Below are 22312 nucleotides of genomic sequence, written 5' to 3'. Positions count from 1 at the left end.
GGGTGGATCGCGCATGCGCACCGTGCTCTCTCCTCCGATCAGTGCGGCAGGAAAAGCGCAGAGGAGACGCCGCCGAGATTGAGGGAGAGAGGAAAACAGTTGTAAAAGAAGAAGAAGGAAAAACATGGACAGACACAGTCTTGTGGGTTTATATGTGACCCCGTCCCGTTGTGTGGCATGTTAGCTTCCCCCCGCTACAGACAGGGAGCGGTGCATCCTATCCCGCTATGCTGGACAACCTGAGGATAACGTCAGGGAATGGGGGAAATCTTCAGAAATCCTGCTACAAACGCTAAACTGCTCTGTGGTGTCCGGGTTTAAGGATATTATTGGAACAGAAGGACACAACGCTGAGGATGGTGCACATGTAACCGCGGAGCGCCCTTAGGTGTCTGCTCGTCAACTCGCCGTCCTCCTCAAAATCAGGCCAACATTCAAAGTTTTTTTTAGGAGAAGGGGAAATTTGCTGCATTGAATTCCTCTGGACGGGATGTCATCCGCCGTTAGGAGACATTCCTCAGGCTGACTGATATTCCAGTTGCAGTGTCACGGGATCCCGACAGTCCTGGGGTGAAGATGGGTGATGCGGCAGATGAGAGGGGGATGAGACGGACCTTCATCGTCCCCGCGATCAAGGCTTTCGATCACTATGACTTTACAAGGGCTAAAATATCATGCAGCCTGACGTGGCTGGTGGCCAAAGCTTTCGGCTCGGGTAGGTGGCGCCTCTTGTTTTCATTTCTGGATGAGATGAGTGGAAAGATATTGTCAGATAACATCCTCTAACATCTGTAATAATGTAATATTGGATTGGAGGCCTACAAATGGGAGTATTTTGTAAACAACATCCAGTAATCAGCCACTCACCGTTATACATAAAGCTAGAATCAGATTTTCCCTCTTGTCCAGGGAGGATAACCCACCTAAACTCAGTTTGCCCCCTTTTTATTTACATAATACAATTTACCCACCTTTTAATGCTGGCATATGTAATATCAAACTGATGTGAAGTGTATGAGAATAGGGTGTTTTAGAGGTAAAAAGCATAAATTAATGCTTTTCTGACAATATGATTGATTTTTGCTTACATTGGTGGTTGTTTGCCTTCTACCTGGAGGTCACAGTTAACCCGCTACATCACTGCTCTTGTCACAAAGTTATTGGTTTAACTTGTTGCCTTGCCTGCTCATTGGTTTTTCCTGAATTAACATGGCTACAGTCCCATTATAGACAGCCAGGCCAGGCCTATTATATAACAAACCCATAGTAAAGAATGTAGCCTAAATGTATGTCTGACTTTATGACTTGAGATCTTTACTATCTATACTCATTACCATACCTAAGCATAACTAAGATACAGTCTGTCTACTGTCGTGTTTTTGTTAACCATGATGATCATGACAATGCTAACAGTGGTGGTAATGGAGGCCGTCTAACTAGACTGGACTGATCTCTTCCCATGGATATGTGTGTGAGTGATTTTACCGTATGCATGACAACATTTATCCAGCTCTGGGCCTGCCTCCTGTCCTCAGTGTGGTCTGGAAGCAGCCTTGGCAGCCTGGCCTCATAAAGACTGAGTAATTCCAGCCTTCTCCGAGCCCAGAGGTTTACTCCAGCTCCTAATGAATGCTTTTAACGGCTGTTCCTCCATGTACAGTTCTTTGAGTCTCTGAGTGGCCGCGGCAGAGAGAGACAGAAATACTGAGAAAGAGAGATCAAAAGAGAGAGGGACTTCTGAATCACACCGACACACGATCACACCTATCGATCGGCCTGTCATCAGGGTGCACCGAATAGAGCTGCGCCGCGATACTCTTTCAACCTCTGTTTTTCACTCTTGTCCCAGAGAAAATGGAATGGTGCAGGGGCAGACAGGGTTGGATACAGCAACATGTGTTGTGTGCTAGCCTAGCTGAGCAGGCCAGCCTCATGCAGTTCTACAAGACCTGGGGCTATTAGCATACCACCACCGCCTTGTTTTTTCCTGTCCCTCCTGGTGACACAGATTCGGCTCCCAGCGCCGCCGAGAACTGTGGCCCAATTCATAACCAGTCTTCAGAGCCCCGCTTGGCCTAGTTTGGCCGTATGAGCGATGGTTTGAATCTGGTGATGCTCAGATCCTCATCAGCTGAAAGTTTGTACTGAGCATTTATTTACACAAAAACGTACACTACACTCACATACGTAGGCTAAACGGAGGGGGAGATTGTGCATATGTGTGTGTCTACCAATGCATGTGTGTTTTTGTGCGTAGGTGTGTTTTACATGTGAAACCACAGCTTCGCTCTCTTCACACTCCTCTCCCAGTGTGTCTCCATGTCATGTCGGCATCATGGGAGCTCAGCGGACAGATCAGTTACATCTCAACACAGAGTCTGTCTGGTCAGTCCAGCCCAAGGGAGCAAAGCACCAACAAAAGACGCCTCTCACATTAACAACAACTCTTTAGTGCTAACTTAATAGCCTGATGTAATTAAGCATTGTTAAGAATCAATGCGAGAGCAGCATTGATTTTTTTGTCTCACGGCTGGTGAATGTTCTCTTGCGCTAATGTAACTGGTGGTCGCTCTGACCGGCGCTTCACCTCGGCTTTGCTTGGGCTTTGAAAGGTTTTCATAAGCAAAAGGGTCGTAGAACTTTCTCAACTCATAGAGAACCATGTAATCCTGCACATAAAGCTAAACCATGAAAATCACCAAAATAGTTCTGTGGTTTTCACCCGACAATGACATTATGGTATCAGTTGCATGATATTCACCCCTTCCTCACTCACCACAGCGACTTCAGCTGGAGAGCTGGACTCACCAATGTGTCCAACGTCACCACTGGCCACTGACAGTTACTTTTGTGCGGTAGATACCCTTGGCCTGGCTAGAAACGCAATCCTTTAACTCATCAGCATCACTGAAAGCATGGGGATGGGCAACCATGTGTCCTGGAGGGCCAAAAGTCTGCAGGTTTTTGGACTGGGAAGCCCTTTGATCAACTTAGAGCTGTGCGGCGAGTTTCACATCTGTGTGCTCAGTATTTCATTTGCTACGGTGCTTTTGAGATGATGTAAAGTGAGCTCATACTGTCCACTAACATACTTGGCATGTACCATAGTCAAGTAAATAAATACTGGGCACCCAGAGATGAGTCAGCCTTCCTGTAGCACAATGTTAAGTTGATCAAACAGCTCATTTGTCAAAAAGTTGGTGTCTTCCTTAAAGTTAGATTCAGGTTTCAATAGTCAGTCTACCACTTGAGCATGATCTATAACAGATGGGAAAGGAGGAGAGAGTTTACACCAATCAACCATATAATACTAAAAACATATGAGCTAATGCTGTTGAACCAATAATATAATTTCTATATGGACTGTCCTTAGAAATCATGACCAAACATCAAACATGATCACTAACTGAGCCGGGTTTCGAACAAAGAGCAGTAGAGCAGAGTTAATGTTGCTGAGCAGACTCTTCCCTGCTCTGCTGAGCTGTGATCCAGGTCTCCAGGGTAGCGGTCTTCTCCGCGTCTGGACTTCCTGTGGCAGCTACTTCCTGTCTGTTTCCTCTTTGATGGCCGACACAAAGGAGGGTTTTTCCTTGACGAGGCAGCTTTTTCATGAACTCTAGAAAAGCCTGCCCTCTGTGTAAAGAGCTCTTGTAGCCTACTGTTCTTTTATGCTTTTTTTTTTAAATACTCTGTTATTAACCTTTAAGCTTAATGGTCATCAGATGAAACACATACACAGCTTTCAAGTGTAAATGCTACTAGCTCACTGTCAGAAAAGAAAGCTTGTATCTTTGTGAATATTTTCTGAAGCACCTCTCACAAAAGTACTTATCTCACACAGTAACCATTTTATTTATCTAACCAAATTTGAATTCACCAAGGCTAAATCCTTTTTTGTCATATGTGGCTTATATATGGCTTATGTAGCTCTATCAATCAACTTGACGGACATTTTGACAACAGTTAAGCAAATTTAATAGTTGTGACTAGACGCAGGAGTTGAGAGGGCTTGTTGTTAAGTAGTTGTTGAAGTGGTTAAACGTCTGCCTGCTGCGTCAAGTAATATCCCTCTTCATCTCTCTTGGGGGGAGGGGGGGGAGGGGGATATGCAAACCACATCCATGCCAAACTGCCTGGGTCTTCTCACAAGCCTAATGTATTTTTTTTGTGTCTTGGGCTTTACTTTTATTGTGTTATTTTGTTTTGCTGTTTTAACTGTTTTGCTGCTGCAGTATTGCTATTTTGGGGGAGTAAAGAACAGAAAACTGTACCTTTAAGATCCCTTGTTTCCCTCAGTGTGATTCACAGGCAGAGAGGGAGGAAATGACCCCACACACCAGGAATACACACTCACCGCTGTAACACACAATCTTACAGATATGTGTGTCACCACACGCACACACACACAGAGACATTCACACACAGGGCCGTCTGACTCATCATGTGATACATGAGGGGTAGAGGCGCATAAATATGTATACAGAGCATGCAGCAGTGGTGATCGCACCAGAATTGCACTGTTGTCATACTCATGACAAATTTATGACGAATACAGTTTTTTTTTTTTTTTTAAACGTGGTTAACATTGTGTAAATACAGGGAGATATAAAAAGAAAGAAAGAAAGAAAGAAAGAAAGAGAGCATAGTATCTGGATTTGGATAGGCTTTAATTGTACTGGTAATAGACAGTAAGTGTAGAATCTATTCTTAATGCCTGTCCTGGACTGTGTGTGTGTGTGTGTGTGTGTGCATGTGTGTGCGTGTGTGTGTGTGTGTGTGTGTGTGTGTGTGTGCTTGTGTCCAGCTATTTTCTACAAACCAGATTTACTGTGTGAGGTAACAGGATTAGATGGGACTCCATAGACAACATACACTTCCGCCAACACACACATACATTGCACACACACACCAACACATTGGATTTGCGCTGACACGGCGGCTTGTCCTCCTGTCCGACATACTGCAGATGCACACCAACAAATTAACACATCACATCGCAAGACGCTGTGTGAGACATCAGTCACCACTAATCACACTGGCCTCCTGGTGTTCTAATATCGCCACACTAACTCATTTCCCTCCATACAATCCCAACCACAATCACACCAGTGTGTCATTGCTGTTGCATTACTTCTTATTATAAAGCCTGGCTGGCTGTGGTTTACAGGTTGCTATGCCAACTCCTGTGGCACCAGGAACCTAGTTTATTTTTATGTATGCGTTAGAAAACTTTTCAAAGAGAACTCATGTCTTGGTAACTTGTATAAACACAAGGGGTGTTACATTATCAGTTGTGGCAACGTTGTTCACTCCGAATAAGGCTATCTACTAACTGACCAGACATTAAATGGAATAGAAGACAAAGATCACCATTTTCTCCCAATTCAATGTTCAGTTCAGTTCAGTTCTGTCCACCTCAGTTCAGTTCAGTTCTATTCAGTTCAATTCTATTCATTTCACGTCAATCATAATCACTTCAACTGAAAACCTTTAAACACAGGGATTTGCGTTTATGGGGTGTTGTCAAAGCTGCAATATGCAACTTTTTGGCATTAAATAACAATACTGTGTCACTGTATGTACACGTCTAATTCCCCCGCGTTTGCCTGAATTGGCTTCTCTATAATGTTCAGGGCGCTTTGGGGCGTAGGCTACAGTATACCATTTGCTGTGGGCGTGGCCAGCGGGGAAGTCATAGCAACAACAATAGCAGTAAGAAAAGAAAGAACAGTAAAGCTAAACCAGGCCCATTCAAAAGCACAAGTAAACATTGGCATTGCTTTTTTTATTGTTGACTGCCTGTATTTGCCATTTGCTTCTTCATCACCTTGGTGGCGTTACCCCAGCGTCCATTTCAAGGTAGACACATACTGTAAGTGACAAGTGTTGGGGTGTGAACTTGACCAACTGAGAGGAAGGACGGGACTAACATTACATTTCAATTCCTCAAGGCAGAAAGTTGTATATCGTAACTTTAAGAGCATCTATTGAATCACCATGAAAAACACATCTAACCCATCCCCTCTCTCCCTGTCTCCATGCTCTGTCTTTCTCCCTCCCCAGATGCGGTGCCAGAGGAGCTGGCGGAGCCTTTCTACAGGGACCAGTACAACCAGGAGCACCTGAAGCCCCCTGTGGCCTGCCTGCTGCAGTCTGCAGAGCTCTACTGCCGGGCGGGAAGCCTCATCCTGCGCAGCGATGCCGTCAAACCCTTACTGGGACATAACGCTGTCATCCAGGCCCTGGCCCAGAAAGGCCTGTATGTCACCGACCAGGACCGCCTGGTCACCGAGAGAGATCTGACCAGCACGCCCATACACATGGTGAGTGGTGAGGCAGGGCTGAGAGTGTGCGTGTTTGTAGCTTATGATGTAGTAGCGAATTTCAGGCATTGTGATTTTCCTCAGGCTTTCTCAGGATCTGGCCTGTGGATGCCATTAAAAGTGTGTGCAATTTAAAAATATTCAACTTTTGCATTTTTCTGGTGTTCTATAGGCCTACCTATGGTCCATTGGAAGCCATTTTTCTCTCCCCCATTGCTGTTACTGCACATATACACACACATACACACTTACACATATATATAGTAACCATGGAGATCTGTTTGATGTGTGAAATGGTGGTCACTTGATTTGGATCTCAATCTGTTGATGTGTAAATACAGATATACATACAGTATATATAGATAGATAAATATATACATACATAAGAACATTACACTTACACTATCACACTGGATGTTATTGTGCCCTTTTGCTCTCTCCTTCCCTTATGTCTTTGAATGGGAGACAAGTGAGTTATGATCTATTGTGTGCGTGTGTGTGTGTGTCTGAGAGAGAGAGAGTACATGCATGTGTACCACTCCATGTGCCCTACTGTTCAGAGTGTCCTCCAAGATCTGTCCTGTTGGGAGAAAAACAACCCCTAATGACAGGTTTCCTATAGCAACCCATTACTCACTGTTCGGCTTCTGTGTCATCGGGCAGCACAGGGCAAACATGCCTTAGCAGCACAACATAATGCTGTTACCATTCACTGGAAATCAGTAGTGGAGAACAGATTCTACTATGGCTAAATATACTGTAGAAAAGCATCTGAGTCAATCGACTGTGTGTTTGTTATGAAGTAGTGTGAGTCCGTGGCTGGGGCTCATCTGCAGTGATGGAGGCCCAGACACACTGCTAGTACATGCATGGCTGGAGACTGGGCACTTCTGCTGACGGCAAAAGGTGTCTGCATTGCAGTGCGCCCTCTCTCTCCCCCTCCCTCCCTCCCTCAGTCTCTCTGTGTCTCTCGCTCTGTCTGTCTCACCGGCTCTTTCTCCCTCAGCTCACTTGTCTTTCTCTCTGTCTGTCTGTCGTCTGCCTCCTCTCTCTCTCTCTCTCTCTCTCTCTCTCTCGCTCTCTCTCGCTCTCTTTCCCTCTCTGCCATGCTCTCCCATGCTCATTCCTAGTCTTTCTCTGTTCCTCCTGCGATCTCTCCCTTTATCTGTCCCTGTCCCCGTCTCATCCTCGCGCCCCCTTTCTGGTTAAAGCGAGACTTATCTTTTGAATATTTAATAGAAGCTTAACCACATTTCATCTTTGCCGTCTGTACCAGCACATCTCTGTCTCTATCTCTCTCTGTCTCTCTCTCTCTCTGTCTCCTCTACTCCCCATCCCCATCCCAAAATTTGTCCCTCCTGGTTATAGACAGTTTTGCCCATGCCCTCCCTTTGTGTCGCTCAACCCTTTGTGCAGATCTAGAGGATAATTCAAAGTCACTAGTCAAGGACATGTTTATGTGTGTGTGTGTGTATGTGTGTGCACTACATCACTAATCGAGTGAAGGTGTCATGACAGTGGGAGTGATGGGTGGCGTTTTGATGCGGTACTTAATTATCCCATGTCCTCTCACACAACAGGGATTGTATATGTGTATGTGTTTGTATATCGTCTCTGTCTCTGTGTGTCTCTGTGTGTCTCTGTGTGTTTCTGTGTGTCTCTGTGTGTGTGCATGGCATGTGATTTAGTAGACAGTTTTAGTGACAGTGTTTAAGCAGACAAATGGAGCCTATAGGCCTAACGAGTCCCTAAGGCTATTGACCTTCATCTGTGTACCACACAGCCAGGCTAGCTGTTAATCTGTCTATCGTTTCTGTTGCTCTGTCTCTCACACACATTGAATTCGTAAGGTTAATGCTGTCCCTTAGGAAGTGTGTGTGTGTGTGTGTATGCGTGTGTGGGGTGTGTGTGTAGACTCAGCACGTCAGCAGTATAGTTTCCGTCACGCTGAAGTCGAGGTTTTTCATTTTGGGTTATGGCATATCTGAAAAGAAAATGATGACCTCATGCTTTTCCATACACTGTGCAGCGGAGGGAGAACTAGTCAGGGAGGAGAAGGGAGAGGAGGAGGAGGAGGAGGAGGAGGAGCGTGGCAGAGGGTGAATGGATGGAGAGGGGGGGGAGTGATGGAGGTTAGGGGCTGCCATTTGGCTGGGATCCAGCCGGAAGCAGGAAAGTAGAGCAAGAGATGAGAGGAAAAGGGTGAATGTGAGAGTCTATGAGAGGACGAATGGAAAGGGGCAAGAGTTGTGGCAAGGGGGCCAAGGGAGGAGGGAGAGGAGGAAGAGGAAGAGTGGAGAGGTATAGGGTAAGGTATGGCCGTTTTGGCGGGCGAGAGAAAAGAGAGGGAGGACATGTGCGTGCCAGAGAAGGAGTGGAAAAGGCCCACTGTTAATGTGGCCATCTGGAAAGAAGGGAGAAGGGGGGGGGAGAAAATAAGGAGATGAAGGGAGAGATGAAGGGAGAGGAGAAGAGCGGAGAGCAAGAAAGGCGGGGAGGTTTGAGGAGAGGAGGAGGGAGGAAGACGTGATGTGCTCTACTGCAGCACTATGGAGGGTGGGGTCTCGCAGTGAGTCGAGGCATGTCTGGTGCACAAATGAGAGACACACACACACACACACACACACTCCACAAGCTGACAGACCTCCAGCAGTGTGCGAGCCACGTGTGTCCCTCTCTCTGGCTCTACTTTCCCCCTCATCCACCCATATCGCCTTGCCTCTCTCTTTGACTTCTTTTTTTTTCTTTTCCTCCACGCTCTGTCTCACGCACGCTTCACGCTGCCCTCTGAGTGTTAAAACACTGGGAAAGTAATGGAAGCGAAGAGGAGAGAGAGAGAGAGAGAGAGAGAAAGAGAGCTGGAGCGGTAATTGAATTTGTCTGCAGAGGGGCGTGTACCTGTGTCTGAAAGCTTTCTGTGGAGGGAAAAACGTTGGAAGGAGTTAGGGATTTTGTGCGTATGTGTGTGTGTGAGAGAGAGAGAGAGAGAGAGAGAGTTTTATTGGCGATGTGGACAACTGCACCAGAATCATCAATACACTCTGGCATCGCCACAAAGCGAGACATGTAGGTGTAAAGCTGCACAACACAAAGCTCAGACACAGGTCATTTGGGAGTGTGTGCCTGTGCTAAGCAGACACTTGTGATGTTTGTGGAGAAAGAGGTTACTTTCATTATCTGTTTGCTCAGCTGTATTGTGCCTTCCTCTAGATGCCTTTGATCAAGGGCGCACACACACACACACACACACAAACAGTAGTGAATATGAATACTGATGCTGCTGTTATAGTATACATGAGTGTAATGCGGCTCTGTACAGCTCTTTATGACCAGTGTCTGGGATTTCCACAGCCTTATAAGGTGTGTCCGTCACCATGAGTGGTTTAAACACACATGCACGCGCGCGCACACACACACACACGGTACCAGAGGTCTTTGTGAAGGGATAATAGGCAGCACATGGCTTTTAAATCCATGCTGTAGTGTCAACAGTAGTGTTTTTATTCCTGTGGATATGAGAGCAGTCTGTAGATATGTAAGCAGTGGCTCCATTTCTTTCTACTCTCTGTCTTTCTCTCACACACCCATACCCACACATGCACACCCACACACAGATACACCCTCTCACACACACACACACACACACACACACACACACACACACACACACACACACACACCTAGCTCAGAATAAAAGGTATGAGCGCTCGTCCCTATAGCAACAGTGCAGTGAGAAAACAGCAGAACAAAACTGTTGGTTGATTCAATTTCATGGGTTTATACTGAGGCAGGAGGTCATTTTTTCTCCCTTTCTTCGTCCATCTCCTTATTTCATAAACAAAATTCTTGGGAATTCTGGGAAGCTTACCTGATGAAGGTCTAGTGACCATAAACATAAAGTAAGTAATGAGACACAGTGTGCAGTAAGTCTTGTTCTTTTAACAAACAAAATTCCACAAAAAGGGAGTGAAGGGGGACAAATAAAAGGATAAATAATGGAAAGGGACTAGGATTCATACATGTACATTCAAACAAGCATACTAACTAAGCATAATATACTAAGTATATACAGTGTATATATACATTTGTCGTTTTCTAAACGTTTCTAAAATGTGTTATTTTTTGTGTGAAGAAACAGATTTTGATATGCAAAAGTCAAGATGACAAAGAAAATTGACAGAAGTGATTTGTTACTGACCATTTACATTCTCCGCCCAGATTTCAGAACACACACATATACACACACACATGTAAAATCACACACACACACACACACGCACACAAGCCTCTTAACGACATTAAAGATTTAGGGGTTTTATGCAAATGAGGTGAAATGAGTTCGGAAAAGCTTCAATCTCAGAAGCAGCTCAGTTGGTTTATATGGAAAGCATGGTTTTCTGGATTACCGGCGGCCCCAGCCTAAACTGCTTGGCCTGTCTGTCTGCCTGTCTGTCTGTCTGCCAGTCAGTCAGTCAGTCCAGCTGTCTGCCAGACCAGCTGCAGTACCTCTAGACGAGAATGCACGCAATGTCAAACATCTTCCAATATCCTGAAGATACAGGAAATCAAAACAGTGTCGGCAGACTGTTTCTAAGAACAAGCTCCTGTAATGTGGCAGCCTTGTCTTAAAGCCCCAATCCAGATGTTGTTTGCCCATATACATTATAATGTGTAAGATTCCAGAAGAGTTTGACTAGCATGTAAAATAATTTGTTTGTAACTTTCCTAGCCATCATAAGCCTATATACAGATCTGTTTTGCATCAACACACTTAAAATCTGTTAAACTTACTGTATGTTTAGTTGTCATAGTTTTTTTGTCAGTGCCATAAAACATCTTCTCTCCAGTTAATCAAAACATAAACAATGCCAGTAGGGTAAGTGAGATACAGTAATTTAATAGGTAGCGAGATTTTGCAATCTCAGATTGGTTGATTTAAACTTTTCAGTATTTCTCTCAGGTTACAAGTCTGACCGTTTGGTGCAGTACGAACGACTATAAGGAAGACTGCTGTTTCATCCCTGTCACCTTAGTTGTCATGTTTGGTGTTGAATTAGACTGAATGATGTAAGAGTCAGGTAATAATATTTGTTCACAGCTGACATCAAGTGGCTCTTCAGTTTATAAGAGCATCTCAGTCTAACAGCCATAGTTGGGTTTCTTCTGTACAGGCTGTCTGTTTAGACTGGCTCCAGAGCATGTGGTGCTGACGTTAAGCACCAGTAGCGGCAGCCCAGAGTCGTAGTATTGGATCGGTTATTAGTTTCTTAGGGAAACACATGGTCACACTGGCTGTTATATGAGGCTGTGCGGTTCTGAATAGAGGCCTGTGCCGGGCGGGAGGCTCCGGCGCGGTGGGTCTCGCCGCTTGTTTGTGCCCACTGGCTTGAGTCACCTGGCGTCAGGATCACGGAGCACTTGACTTGGCTGTTTGTTCAGTTAGGTTGGACACGCAGATAGATGCTTAGGTAAGCGGTAAGCGCACGCACACACACACACACACACACACAGCATAAATGTTTTTGCGTAGACCCGTGGCGTGGCAGGAAAGGGAAGGGGAGGACTTGTTGGTCTGACCGGTCTGGAATGGGATTAGAAAGGCCAGGAGAATGTCATGCTTTGTGTAGGTGTTGAGGGCTGGTAAACCCACCTCCATGAAGTTAACTATTCAACATTGGGTTGTGTGCGTACTATAAACGTTTCAAATGGTTTCAAATGCCATAACCAAGGGGATGGGGAGAGATGGCGATCAGAAGCCTTGTGTTCTCTGAAAAGATGCATTTTATACATGATACTTTATAGGATCCCAATTAGCTGCCACCTCAACCACTTGCACAAGACAGATAGATAGTATAGCATGATAAACATTACTAGACATAGAAAATACAACATAACATCATTTCAAGTAATTTGACAGGTATGAAACATCTCATAAAAGTGATTTGTATTTTAGGCATAAGAGAGAATATTTTTTAAGTCAGTGTTTTCCAGTTGTGTAGATGCTGCTTCAGAGGCTTTTTGGAGGTCTCTATCGAATGAATTAACATGTGCACCAACTCTCTTTCCAGACACTAGAAATGTCAGGTAGAATCCCTCCTAACTCGCCTGTTGTTGGCTGCTGTGTGTCTCCACAGAGTTCCCATCTGGCGCTGATCGACACTCTGATGATGGCCTACACAGTGGAGATGGTGAGTGTGGAGCGGGTGATGGCCTGCATCAACAGGTGCTCCTCCGCCGAGCCCTCGCACACCGACGGACACATCCAGGAGCTGCCGTACGACACGGAGGACGCGATCACCACCTGGATCAACAAGGTACGCATGCACACGTCAACGCCACGACACCCACACACACTCCCACAACGTACAGACAGCCTAACGCCAGCGTACATGGGCTCTTACTTATAACCAGGAAGAGATTTGCACCAGCTGGATCAATAAAGTGTGTCCACACTCGGGTGCACACAAGAACACAAGGACACATGCTTTCTTATTACAGGGGATAAACTCTGTACACATCCTCCAACATCTTCTAGTGGTCTTTCACATGACACACAGTTCTTTGTTTGCTCTGGATATAGAAGATATGTGAGGTGCAGGGAAGCTTGTCAGCTCTCAAATCCTCCATAGCTGGTTCAAATCCAAAGTGTCGTCAAGAGAACTACCTCCATCTCAGAAGAACTGGCACCATCCACATGTAATCATGTCAGAGAGATTACCAAGAGCTGACCAGCAGGTCAGGCTCAACCTGACCTCCTCTGGTCTGCCAAAACAGGATCGGGAGGGTAAAGTCAGACCTCACTCATACAATGTTGAGGTCTCTGCGTGCTGTAAGCTCCAAGAGGGCAGTAAATCTGTGAGATTGCATCCTTACTTTTCCCTCCTCATCTGAGAGAGATTACTTAGCCACTTGAAGTTTACTGACCTTGCTGGAAATTAGATTTTTGTGTAAATATGATGCAGTTATCCCAAAAGACGATGTTGACCTGATTAAACTTATTTTGAAATAATAAACTAAGCCCCAGCTTGGCATGAACCAGTCATGCTCATGTTCTTATGATCTAGAGTAACAGCCAGTAGTGTCCCCCACAAAACATGCCACATGTTGGTTCCTAGCTGAGTTTGTTGACATTCCTCAGTGCAGAAGCTCATGTGCTTCCTGCTCCCTGCTGCAGGCCAAGGACAGGCGGATACACATGCAGTACTCCCTTACACACACATGCACACACATATAAAAACACACAGGGGTGGCTGTCTCTGTCTGTAGCTCTTAGGCGTTGCATGCCATGGCTGGGATTAGCTGAATTGACTATATGTGTCCTCAGGCCAAAGTGTTACATCACTGTTTGTATAGACCCTTTGAAGACAGAGGAACAGTAACGGTAGTAAAAAGAAGAGGGCTTTTTAAGGAAACAATACTATCAATAGAGTAATCTCGTTTGCTTTTAAGATGTTTCTATATTGTGCTCCAGCAGGAAGCCAGAAGAGTGCCACATATTAAGTTACAGTGATGTTTTGTGCCACTCACTAATAAGTGGAGGTGGTGAAAAGTTTTTCTTTGATGCGTGTGGTTCTTGTTCTCATGTTCTAGTCTCTCTCTCTCTCTCTCTCTCTCTCTCTCTCTCTGTCTCTTTCGCGCTCTCTCTCTATCACTCTCCTCTGTCTAACACACAGCCTCTCCATTCATTCTCTCAGTGTGCACCAAATACTTCTCTGAAATTTGAACCAAAGTAATCTCTCTCTCTCTGTCCTCTCTCTCTCTCTCCAGGTGAATGAGCACCTAAGGGACATCCTTGTGGAGGAGCAAAAGCTGAGAGAGGCCTCCTGCCAAGACTCCAACACCACAACACACAAGGTAAGAGCAGACACACTCACACACTCACACACAGACTCCCATATGACAAGGTGTGAAAGGTCTAACTAGCAGGGATTTGGTGATGCCCTGTCTGCCTCCCCTGTGCAAACTAACTCAAACAGAAGCACAGCGGCGCTTGTATTCTTTTTCTGTTCTTTGTCTTATTCTCTCGCTCTCTAAATATTTCTCAGCCTCACTCATAGGCTTAAACACATGTGTATGCACACAAGGCACGCACACACACACCCATACAGTATGTACACACACAGCACAGCACACACAGCACACACAACTCCCCTGCAAATCAGAGGAACAGATGAGCTCAGTCTCATACCAGCTGCGGAGAAATGTTGGCAAGAGACGCAACACTGCTGTTGGAGGAGACAGAGATATGTGTGGGACGGAGGAAGAGAGAAAGGGCGATAGACAGAGACGGGGGAAAGAGAGAAAAGGAGTCGGAACAAGTGAGAAAGGAGTACAGAGTACAGTACGGCTGATAATCAGAGAGCGGGGAACGAGAGAAGAAATGACACCCATCGAGACAGGGAGAGGGTTAGACACAGCAGAAGGGAGGCAGTGACAGACAGAGACAGTGCTGTCATTCTGCAGACTGAGGGGTTATATAAGGCCCGTGTAACGGAGCGAGTCGGTCCTCAGCTCCACTTCAGACTGATGGGGGACAAAGAAGACACAGCAGTCGGGCTGCAGTCCTCCCCCACTCGCTTAACCATAAAGCTACGGCACAGTGCCTCGTCAGGTCATGACCCCCGCCTAGGGGTGGAGTTCCAACACTGCGATGAAAGGTTAAAAAATTGAAAAATGAATATTATCTGTGTGTACACATATAAAAACTAACCGTTACAACTGGGAATAGGTGAATGAACTTCCTGCAATTCAGTAACAAGTCAACAAGTGATGGTTTCTGATCAAAGATACCTACAGCTGACTGGTTAGCTAAGCTTCCTCATTGATTGGCAGTCTCTTCGCCCTGAGACTACAACACACCATTGTAGAATTAACTGTTTACATGCAACAGGTTGTAAAATGGCTGTATCATGTGACAAGAGTGTAACCCTGTTCCCTAATACGCGACAAAATTAGTTTTCTCTTCAAAGAGCTGCAGAATGTCATGAGTGGCTAAATCAGTTTAGAAGGGACCTTTTATCTTCTGTGGGAGTTTCTTGGCAAATTTCCTCCCACCCAGTGTCTGTGTGCGTTTGTCTCAGTGTGTTCTGGTATAGTGAGAGAAATCGCGGCCTATCTGCGATCACTCTGTAAGCTGATAATACACAGGGGGTGTGTGACCTATTATGCATGCACACACACACACACACACACACACACACACAGACAGACACACACAGCTTCTTTTAAAGGCAACAGGCTTCAACTGGGAAAGAAGAGAGTCCTTTAAGGGCGTGAGTGAAGACGGGGATATACTGTCAGTCAGCTGCTTTAGCTCCTGCTCTCTCTTTGCATTATCAGGCTCAACAGAAGTCCATTCACTGAATAGGACATACTGTGAGGAGATAATTTCACACACACACACACACACACACACACACACATGCCCACACGCGCACATACACACACACACATATAACCGCACACAAAATGCGACCACACACACACACTGATGGCTGAACACAAACAAACAATCCACTTCTCAGTAGTGCAACCAAGCCTATTCTTAGACGGTGCAAGAAAATCTTTAACCATGGTCTGATGACTAAGTGCGTGTTGCTCAGCATTTTTGTGGATACGGTGTGAATGAGTGTGTCTTCACATGCGACTGTGTGAAAAGTTAAGAAAAGCAGACTCCATTGTAACTTCAACAATGATAAAGAAATTTAATATGCTTAGTCTAGCTTAGTCAATGCTAGAGAGGAGTTTTTCCCCAGTCCCAGATCTAGAAACATAACCCAGTAGCCTGCTGTCGGCCTAACGCCTGTCCCACTCTCTCCCGTTGTCGTCCAATCATCATCCACCATCAAGTCTTCTGGCAAATGGTATTGGAGACTTTTACCTGTAAGTCCATCCATTCGAACACCCCTTCACCAACCTCCAGTACCTCCTCCCTCTCTAATCCCAAACCCATCATACCCCTCACCTTCCCTGGTTCCCTTGTTTGTTGGTGCATGTGGCCTTTGTCCCATCATGCATTGGTCTGATCAAACAACCCCCCTTTATTCATAGGAAGCAGATGAATTGACCTCATTCCCTCTGTGGCCATTTTGAACTTACATCACACTCGGGGTGGGAAACTCTACCTGGAAGGGAAGAACAAGTAGCCCAGCTATGGCATGTTGTACCAAGATGCACAGAATATCGGGAATCAGGCAAACATATCATTTCACAGATTTCCCACTGAAAAACATACAGTAGAAACAAATAGATCTCAAGAATCCAGAGGGATATAGGTTCACATTTTAAGATGATTTGTTTTGGGCACTTTTTGCCTTGATTGGACAGGTCACAGTACAGAGAGACAGGCAAGAGTGGGAGAGAGAGGGGGATGATGTGTGACAAGGTCCTGGTTCGAACCCAGGATGTTGTGGTTACTGGTATGTGCCTCAGACTACTGAGTCACCCGGACACCCCATAGGTTCACATTTTAAGGTAATGGCCCACTATAGCTAGCTACCGGAATCAAGCCAAAGTAACTAGCTACTAGCTAACTAGCTCTGATACAGGACCCTTTGGTCGTATTGCTTTGGAAGAGACAACACAGGGACCAAAGGGTCCTGTATCAGGGATACTAGCTAACTAGCTAGTAAGCTAGCTAACATCCCTTTTTTTGGTCCACTCTTGTTCGATCTGGTTTGTCTGACGTCACTGTTTCCATGCACTATGCCAATCTTCCGGGTAGAGTTTCCTGTTATGACATAAGTTCAAAATGGCCGCTGTGGGAACACGGTCAATGGCCTCGACCTTTTTATATAATTCAAATGCAGCTCTTCACACAAAGACAACACCTTGTCTCTCAGACACTAGTGAGGTTGTCACAGACATTGAGAGCTGCTGTGATTGCAGCTTTCCTTGTATCTGTTGTAAAATGCAGACATGACACCACTCCTGTGTGTTTATGGGCAAACTGGGAGCATTAAGCCTTGTAGACATATGTAGCAGTGCTGTATCTGTGGGTTTTTATAGGCCTGGAGAGACATAAACCTGAAGTCAGAATAGATGTCGTCCTAACACAGCTTATTATTAAACTCTAAATCACCCGCATTGCCTGTTACAACACCACAGAGGAAGTTTAGACCCTGCCTCGATGCCACTGCATTGTACACAACATTTATAATACTGTTGTGGTGCAAACCGCTCGCATGCATTTTGTTCCCCTCTCATTCCAGAGAGCCAAACACTCATAAGAAATGCAAGAGTACATTCCAAGAGAACAGAATAGAGATGAAGTGTTATATGATTCCTTCTTTTTGTCCATTTAAATTGGTTAAGATTATAATTGTCAATGCCTTTTATCCCAAAGTGTGATTGATTGCATGATTAATTCAATCCACATCATTTCAGTTGAGTCTGAAGCCCATCCTATGCTTGAAATTCCTCAACTGAACACTGATCCATGTGTGTGTGTGTGTGTGTGTGTGTGTGTGTGTGTATGTGTATGTGTATGTGGGCATGAGTGTGTTTGTGTGTGTGTGTCTATGTCTGTGCACGGGCGCATGCATATATTGTATGAGTATGTAAGAGTGAGTGTGTTTGCACTAACACTCACTGGGTGTGTGAATGAAGAGCCTACTGTACAAATCCACTCCGATGACACATATAGGCGTATGATGGTGATGTCTGTGTGCCGTTGCCATGGTTTCAGGCTCGCTACAGGAGGGAGCTTGCCCAGCAGAGGAGCGCTCCCTCACTCCCCCTGGTGGACAACCTGCTGAAGGACAACACAGACGGTTGTGCCCTGACCGCCCTGCTGCACTTCTACTGCCCACAGGCCGTCAGACTGGAAGGTGGGGCCGCCTGAAGCCAGCCCCTCAACCCATAACCACACCCACTCGCCCTCACTAGCCACACCCTCTTCTTCTTTTAATGATTTCAAAAAGTAGACACACAGAGAATACATACCAGAGAGCATTCAGTTCTGTTATGCACTCAGAAATAGGTGAGATAGGGAATACAAGGAGCTAACCACAATGTTTTTCAGTCTAAACTCGACAGTATGTCTTCTGCTGCTACAGCCGTCTCTACTGCCATACATTTTAATAGGGTGCTTCAAACAAAGAACATATTTATAATCCATTTGCCCTTTTCCACTGCTGCCTTCTGATTTTTTGCTATATGAAAATACATTGGAAAGTAAGTAAATGAAATTATATAACCCTATATAAGTACAGACAGATCAAAGCAAATAATCAGTCTTTGGCAGCATCATGGTGAGTGTAGGATTAAGTGTTTTATTGGCATCAATGGGCTAAATTTAATTCTAATCTCAAACAACAACGCGATCAAGAGATTAAGGACCATTTACTGACTTTCCGTATTTACTGTTAATGATATAAATAGAGGATGATGTAGGGAATGATGACTTAAAACTTAAACCCAAGAGGCAAAGAGGAGGGAGGGCAGAAGTGGAGGAGGGAGAGAGAGACAGAGAGACAGAGAGAAACAAAGGCTTGTTTCCTCTCAGCTCGCCCGCGCCCCTCCGTTCTAAAAATGCCCTGGGCTGGGTTGTGATTGGTCACGAGGGGTGTGTGACAGAGAACCGTTAGAGGAGAAGTTAGCCGTTGTTATTTCAAAGATAAACAGCTCTCGCCTCGGTGCTCCGAGACTCTGCGGGGTTGAATGTAGTTCAGAGCGAGTTCACACACATGGGAGCCAGCTGTGGAAGGGAGCCGCACTTCGGCCTGTTCACTGGCAGCTCTGTTTATTCTGAAAACCCTAAAGATGTACTGTAAAGTATGAAATCGTTTCAGTGAAATCGGCTGCTATAGTGCTTAATTGGAATGGAAACCTACATATTCTTGGTCTAAGGCGCATGGTTGCCCACCGCTGGTCTAGTCCCTCTTGTCAGACATCTTAATGCATCCTGGGCTGTCCTTAACATGGCAGCAGGGGCTCTGTATCCTAAATATTCCCCTATAAGGAGTTGAAGAGGTGTGTCAAAAATTGTGGAAAGAATTCTGAGTGATCCAAATCAGCTATAATGGTACAAATACAAGTGGGACAATTTAAGCAATTTGTTCTCATCTGGGTCTCTTTTTTTGGCCTAAACTATGTCTTATCTTTTCCATGCCTTCCTGTCTGGTCTTTTGTTTCACCCCTCCCTTGTGTGTGTGTATGCGCGTTTGTTTGTTTGTGTGTGACCCCTCCCCCGGCTGTGCAGATATCTGTCTGAAGGAGACCATGTCACTGGCTGACAGTCTGTACAACCTGCAGCTGGTGCAGGAGTTCTGCAGGGACAGCCTGAACCACTGCTGCCACTTCAGCCTGGAGGACATGCTCTACGCACACGCATCTATAAAGGTAGGAGAGGGCGGGTGGGGGGGGGGTGCAGGGGTGAAGATTTGGGGAAAGGGGGGGTAGGATATCGCCCGGGCCAAAGGGCTCGAACGGAGGAGGAGGAAGTTGAAAGTATAGTGTTTTATGTTGCGGATTTGGTGGGAGAAGGAGAGAAAAGAAAGGGGGATTGGGAATGAGGAAAGTTCGAGGTAGGAAATTACAGATGGGCAAAAATGAGTCACGCAAGGAGGGTTTTAAGAGTGAATGTGTGCGGAGGGGCCTCGACACTCAAGGGGGTTGTGTGTGTGTGTGTGTGTGTGTGTGTGTGTGTGTTGATGTATTAGAGGGGACATGAAGTTCATTTTGCTACAGTGAATATTGCTTTGCTGCCAAGTTAAATGAGTGTGAGAGTCTCTGTGTGTGTGCGTGTGTGTGTGTGCGCGTGTGTGTATCTAGCACAGACGGTACCCTCCGGGCCAAACCTCCCCTCTCAGACAGAGGACAGAGGCAGCTCAGAGGAGTTTCGCAGTCCTGTCCCATCTCCCCCTGCCTCTCTTGTTCTCTCCCTTCACATCGCTGCTGTTTTTATCAGACACAGAGATCTGTGAACATTTGAGCATAACACAACTGCTGATTCACCCACAAACACAACTGGAAAATGATTTCAACCCTGAGGCAGAGATTCTCCTATTCACACGCATTTGTTTCTGACTAACTGGGAGACTTGCTGTACAATGCGAAGCAGCCAGTTTATAGAGGATCTCTGTGCCATCCAGACACTAGAAGCAGCAGTAGTGGACTCCTCCTACAGCCAGTGTGGGTAAACAGTATGCGGAGAGCGTGGGCAGAAACATTCGGATTCTAGTCACGGTCCGGTCCGACAGGGACTTTCCATTCTTCAACACAACACAACAGAAGTTTTTCACACTTCTACACTCTTTGCTCTCTATTTCTCCCTCTTGTCTCTTTCTCCCCATCTTTCTCTCTGCCTTTCTTACTCACAATATGGTGTGTATCGTGTGTGTGTGTGTGTGTGTGTGTGTGTGTGTGTTGACTGGATAGTGCTACAATAGGCAAAGGAAGGAAGGAGAATGAGAACACTGGTCATGAAGAGCAGCCAAAGGCTCTGGCACCGTGCCCGTTCACCATAGGCCTACCTCCCACTGAATCCCAACAAGTGTGTGTGTGTGTCTGTGTGTGTGTGTGTGCTTGCACGCATGTGTCCATTCATTGAATATTTGATGAAAAGAAATATTGTTTATGAGCAGTTCACGATGTTCTATCCAAAGTGAAGATCCACTTTGAGGAAAAGCACAGAAGCAGTTTGGAGGAATAGAAATCTCAGCCTTTGTTTGCTGTCCTCACTGTATCTCTGCTGGAGAGGGAAGAAACCGGTCTGTATGTGTTGCTGAAAAGGTTTCCTACAGATGAAATCATCTGTGGAGGTCTCCAGAGCCTTTCTGTTTATTTAATTAATGTATTTACCATGGATCTGGGTTACTCACAGCTTGGTGCATCCGTGTGTGAATATGTGACATATTTGAACTATACTCCAGATGGTGTTTTTGGCAGTTTTCAAGAGGGTTTGGTTTTGACATTAAATAACTCAGACACTGAAACATCCACACTCACAGGTGCACACCTTGAGCCAGTTACCTAGCAACAGTTGCCAGGCCGTGACCTCGTTGATCTGTCACAGCACAGCATAATGTTCTAGCATTTCTACAGAGACACCTGGGGGAAAGGAGCTGTGCCTACAACTGCAAAGAGACTAATACAACTATTGACTTAATGGCAATAGTGAAAATTACAACGATGTGTGTCTGTGTGTGTGTGTGTGTGTGTGTGTGTGTGTGTGTGTGTGTGTGTGTGTGCGTGTGTGTGGTCTTGCAGAGTAACTACCTGGTGTTTATGGCTGAGCTCTTCTGGTGGTTTGAAGTGGTAAAACCCTCGTTTGTACAGCCCAGAGTCTTCGACCCACACGGTACGGTACAGGCACTATGATGATGATGATGATGAAGATGATGATAATTTGACAGTATCAACAGGCTAATTGTTTACTCTAATAATGAACTCCAGAGTCCTGCTGGATATTGAATGCATGTCATATTTGATGTATGTTTTCCTCTGCAGCCTGTGAGCCCGTCTCATCCTGTAGAAATATGGCTCCTGTGTCCAGCCCAGTCAAACAGAGCTATGCAGACAGACCTGACAGCCCAGAGAGCCTCCCTACTGAAGGTGACAGTACCTGTTATCAATTAGGGACGTGCACAAGTCCATTTTCCCAATGGTTGAATATTCAGCAGTGGTCCAAACAAATATTTGGATATTTTGTACGTGCTGAAATCTATAAAGGTTAAAGCAGAATATGGACAAAATCACTTATGTCACTTTCTAGTCGACCTGACCGATGAAATAAGGGATTTAAAATTGTTATGAGATTTATGTTTTTCAAATATTGCCCGACTAATTTCAGGTACCAAATTTTTTCAAAAATGGATATCCATTTTAGAATGAAACCCTTTATTTAGTAATAAAGTCAAGTAAACCACTCTGTCTCTGTGTCTGTAATAGGTGTGATGAAGAGATCCACCTCCATGTCCTATGTGGATGGCTGTGTTGGAACATGGCCCAAAGAGAAACGGTGAGTACGCAAAATCCACAGCTTAAGT

The 22312-nt window shown here is 45.4% G+C and overlaps 1 protein-coding gene across 1 annotated transcript in view; it reads left to right on the top strand.

The window, feature by feature from the left end:
* The first annotated feature begins 414 nt into the window (after nucleotides 1–414).
* camsap2b (calmodulin regulated spectrin-associated protein family, member 2b) overlaps nucleotides 415–22312 on the top strand; it is a 31408-nt gene continuing 9510 nt past the window's right edge. The window contains exons 1-10 of the mRNA XM_071926912.2: nucleotides 415–715; nucleotides 6064–6323; nucleotides 12458–12637; nucleotides 14091–14177; nucleotides 16173–16205; nucleotides 18010–18151; nucleotides 19525–19664; nucleotides 21534–21624; nucleotides 21774–21878; nucleotides 22215–22284. Of these exons, the coding sequence (XP_071783013.2) occupies nucleotides 577–715; nucleotides 6064–6323; nucleotides 12458–12637; nucleotides 14091–14177; nucleotides 16173–16205; nucleotides 18010–18151; nucleotides 19525–19664; nucleotides 21534–21624; nucleotides 21774–21878; nucleotides 22215–22284 (1247 nt within the window). The 5' untranslated portion in view covers nucleotides 415–576. The remainder of the gene's footprint in view (nucleotides 716–6063; nucleotides 6324–12457; nucleotides 12638–14090; nucleotides 14178–16172; nucleotides 16206–18009; nucleotides 18152–19524; nucleotides 19665–21533; nucleotides 21625–21773; nucleotides 21879–22214; nucleotides 22285–22312) is intronic.

Source organism: Centroberyx gerrardi, chromosome 13, assembly GCF_048128805.1.
Source record: "Centroberyx gerrardi isolate f3 chromosome 13, fCenGer3.hap1.cur.20231027, whole genome shotgun sequence".
NCBI lineage: Eukaryota > Metazoa > Chordata > Actinopteri > Beryciformes > Berycidae > Centroberyx > Centroberyx gerrardi.
Note: the sequence above shows the minus strand (reverse complement) of the source record. Positions and strands in the feature narration are given on the sequence as shown.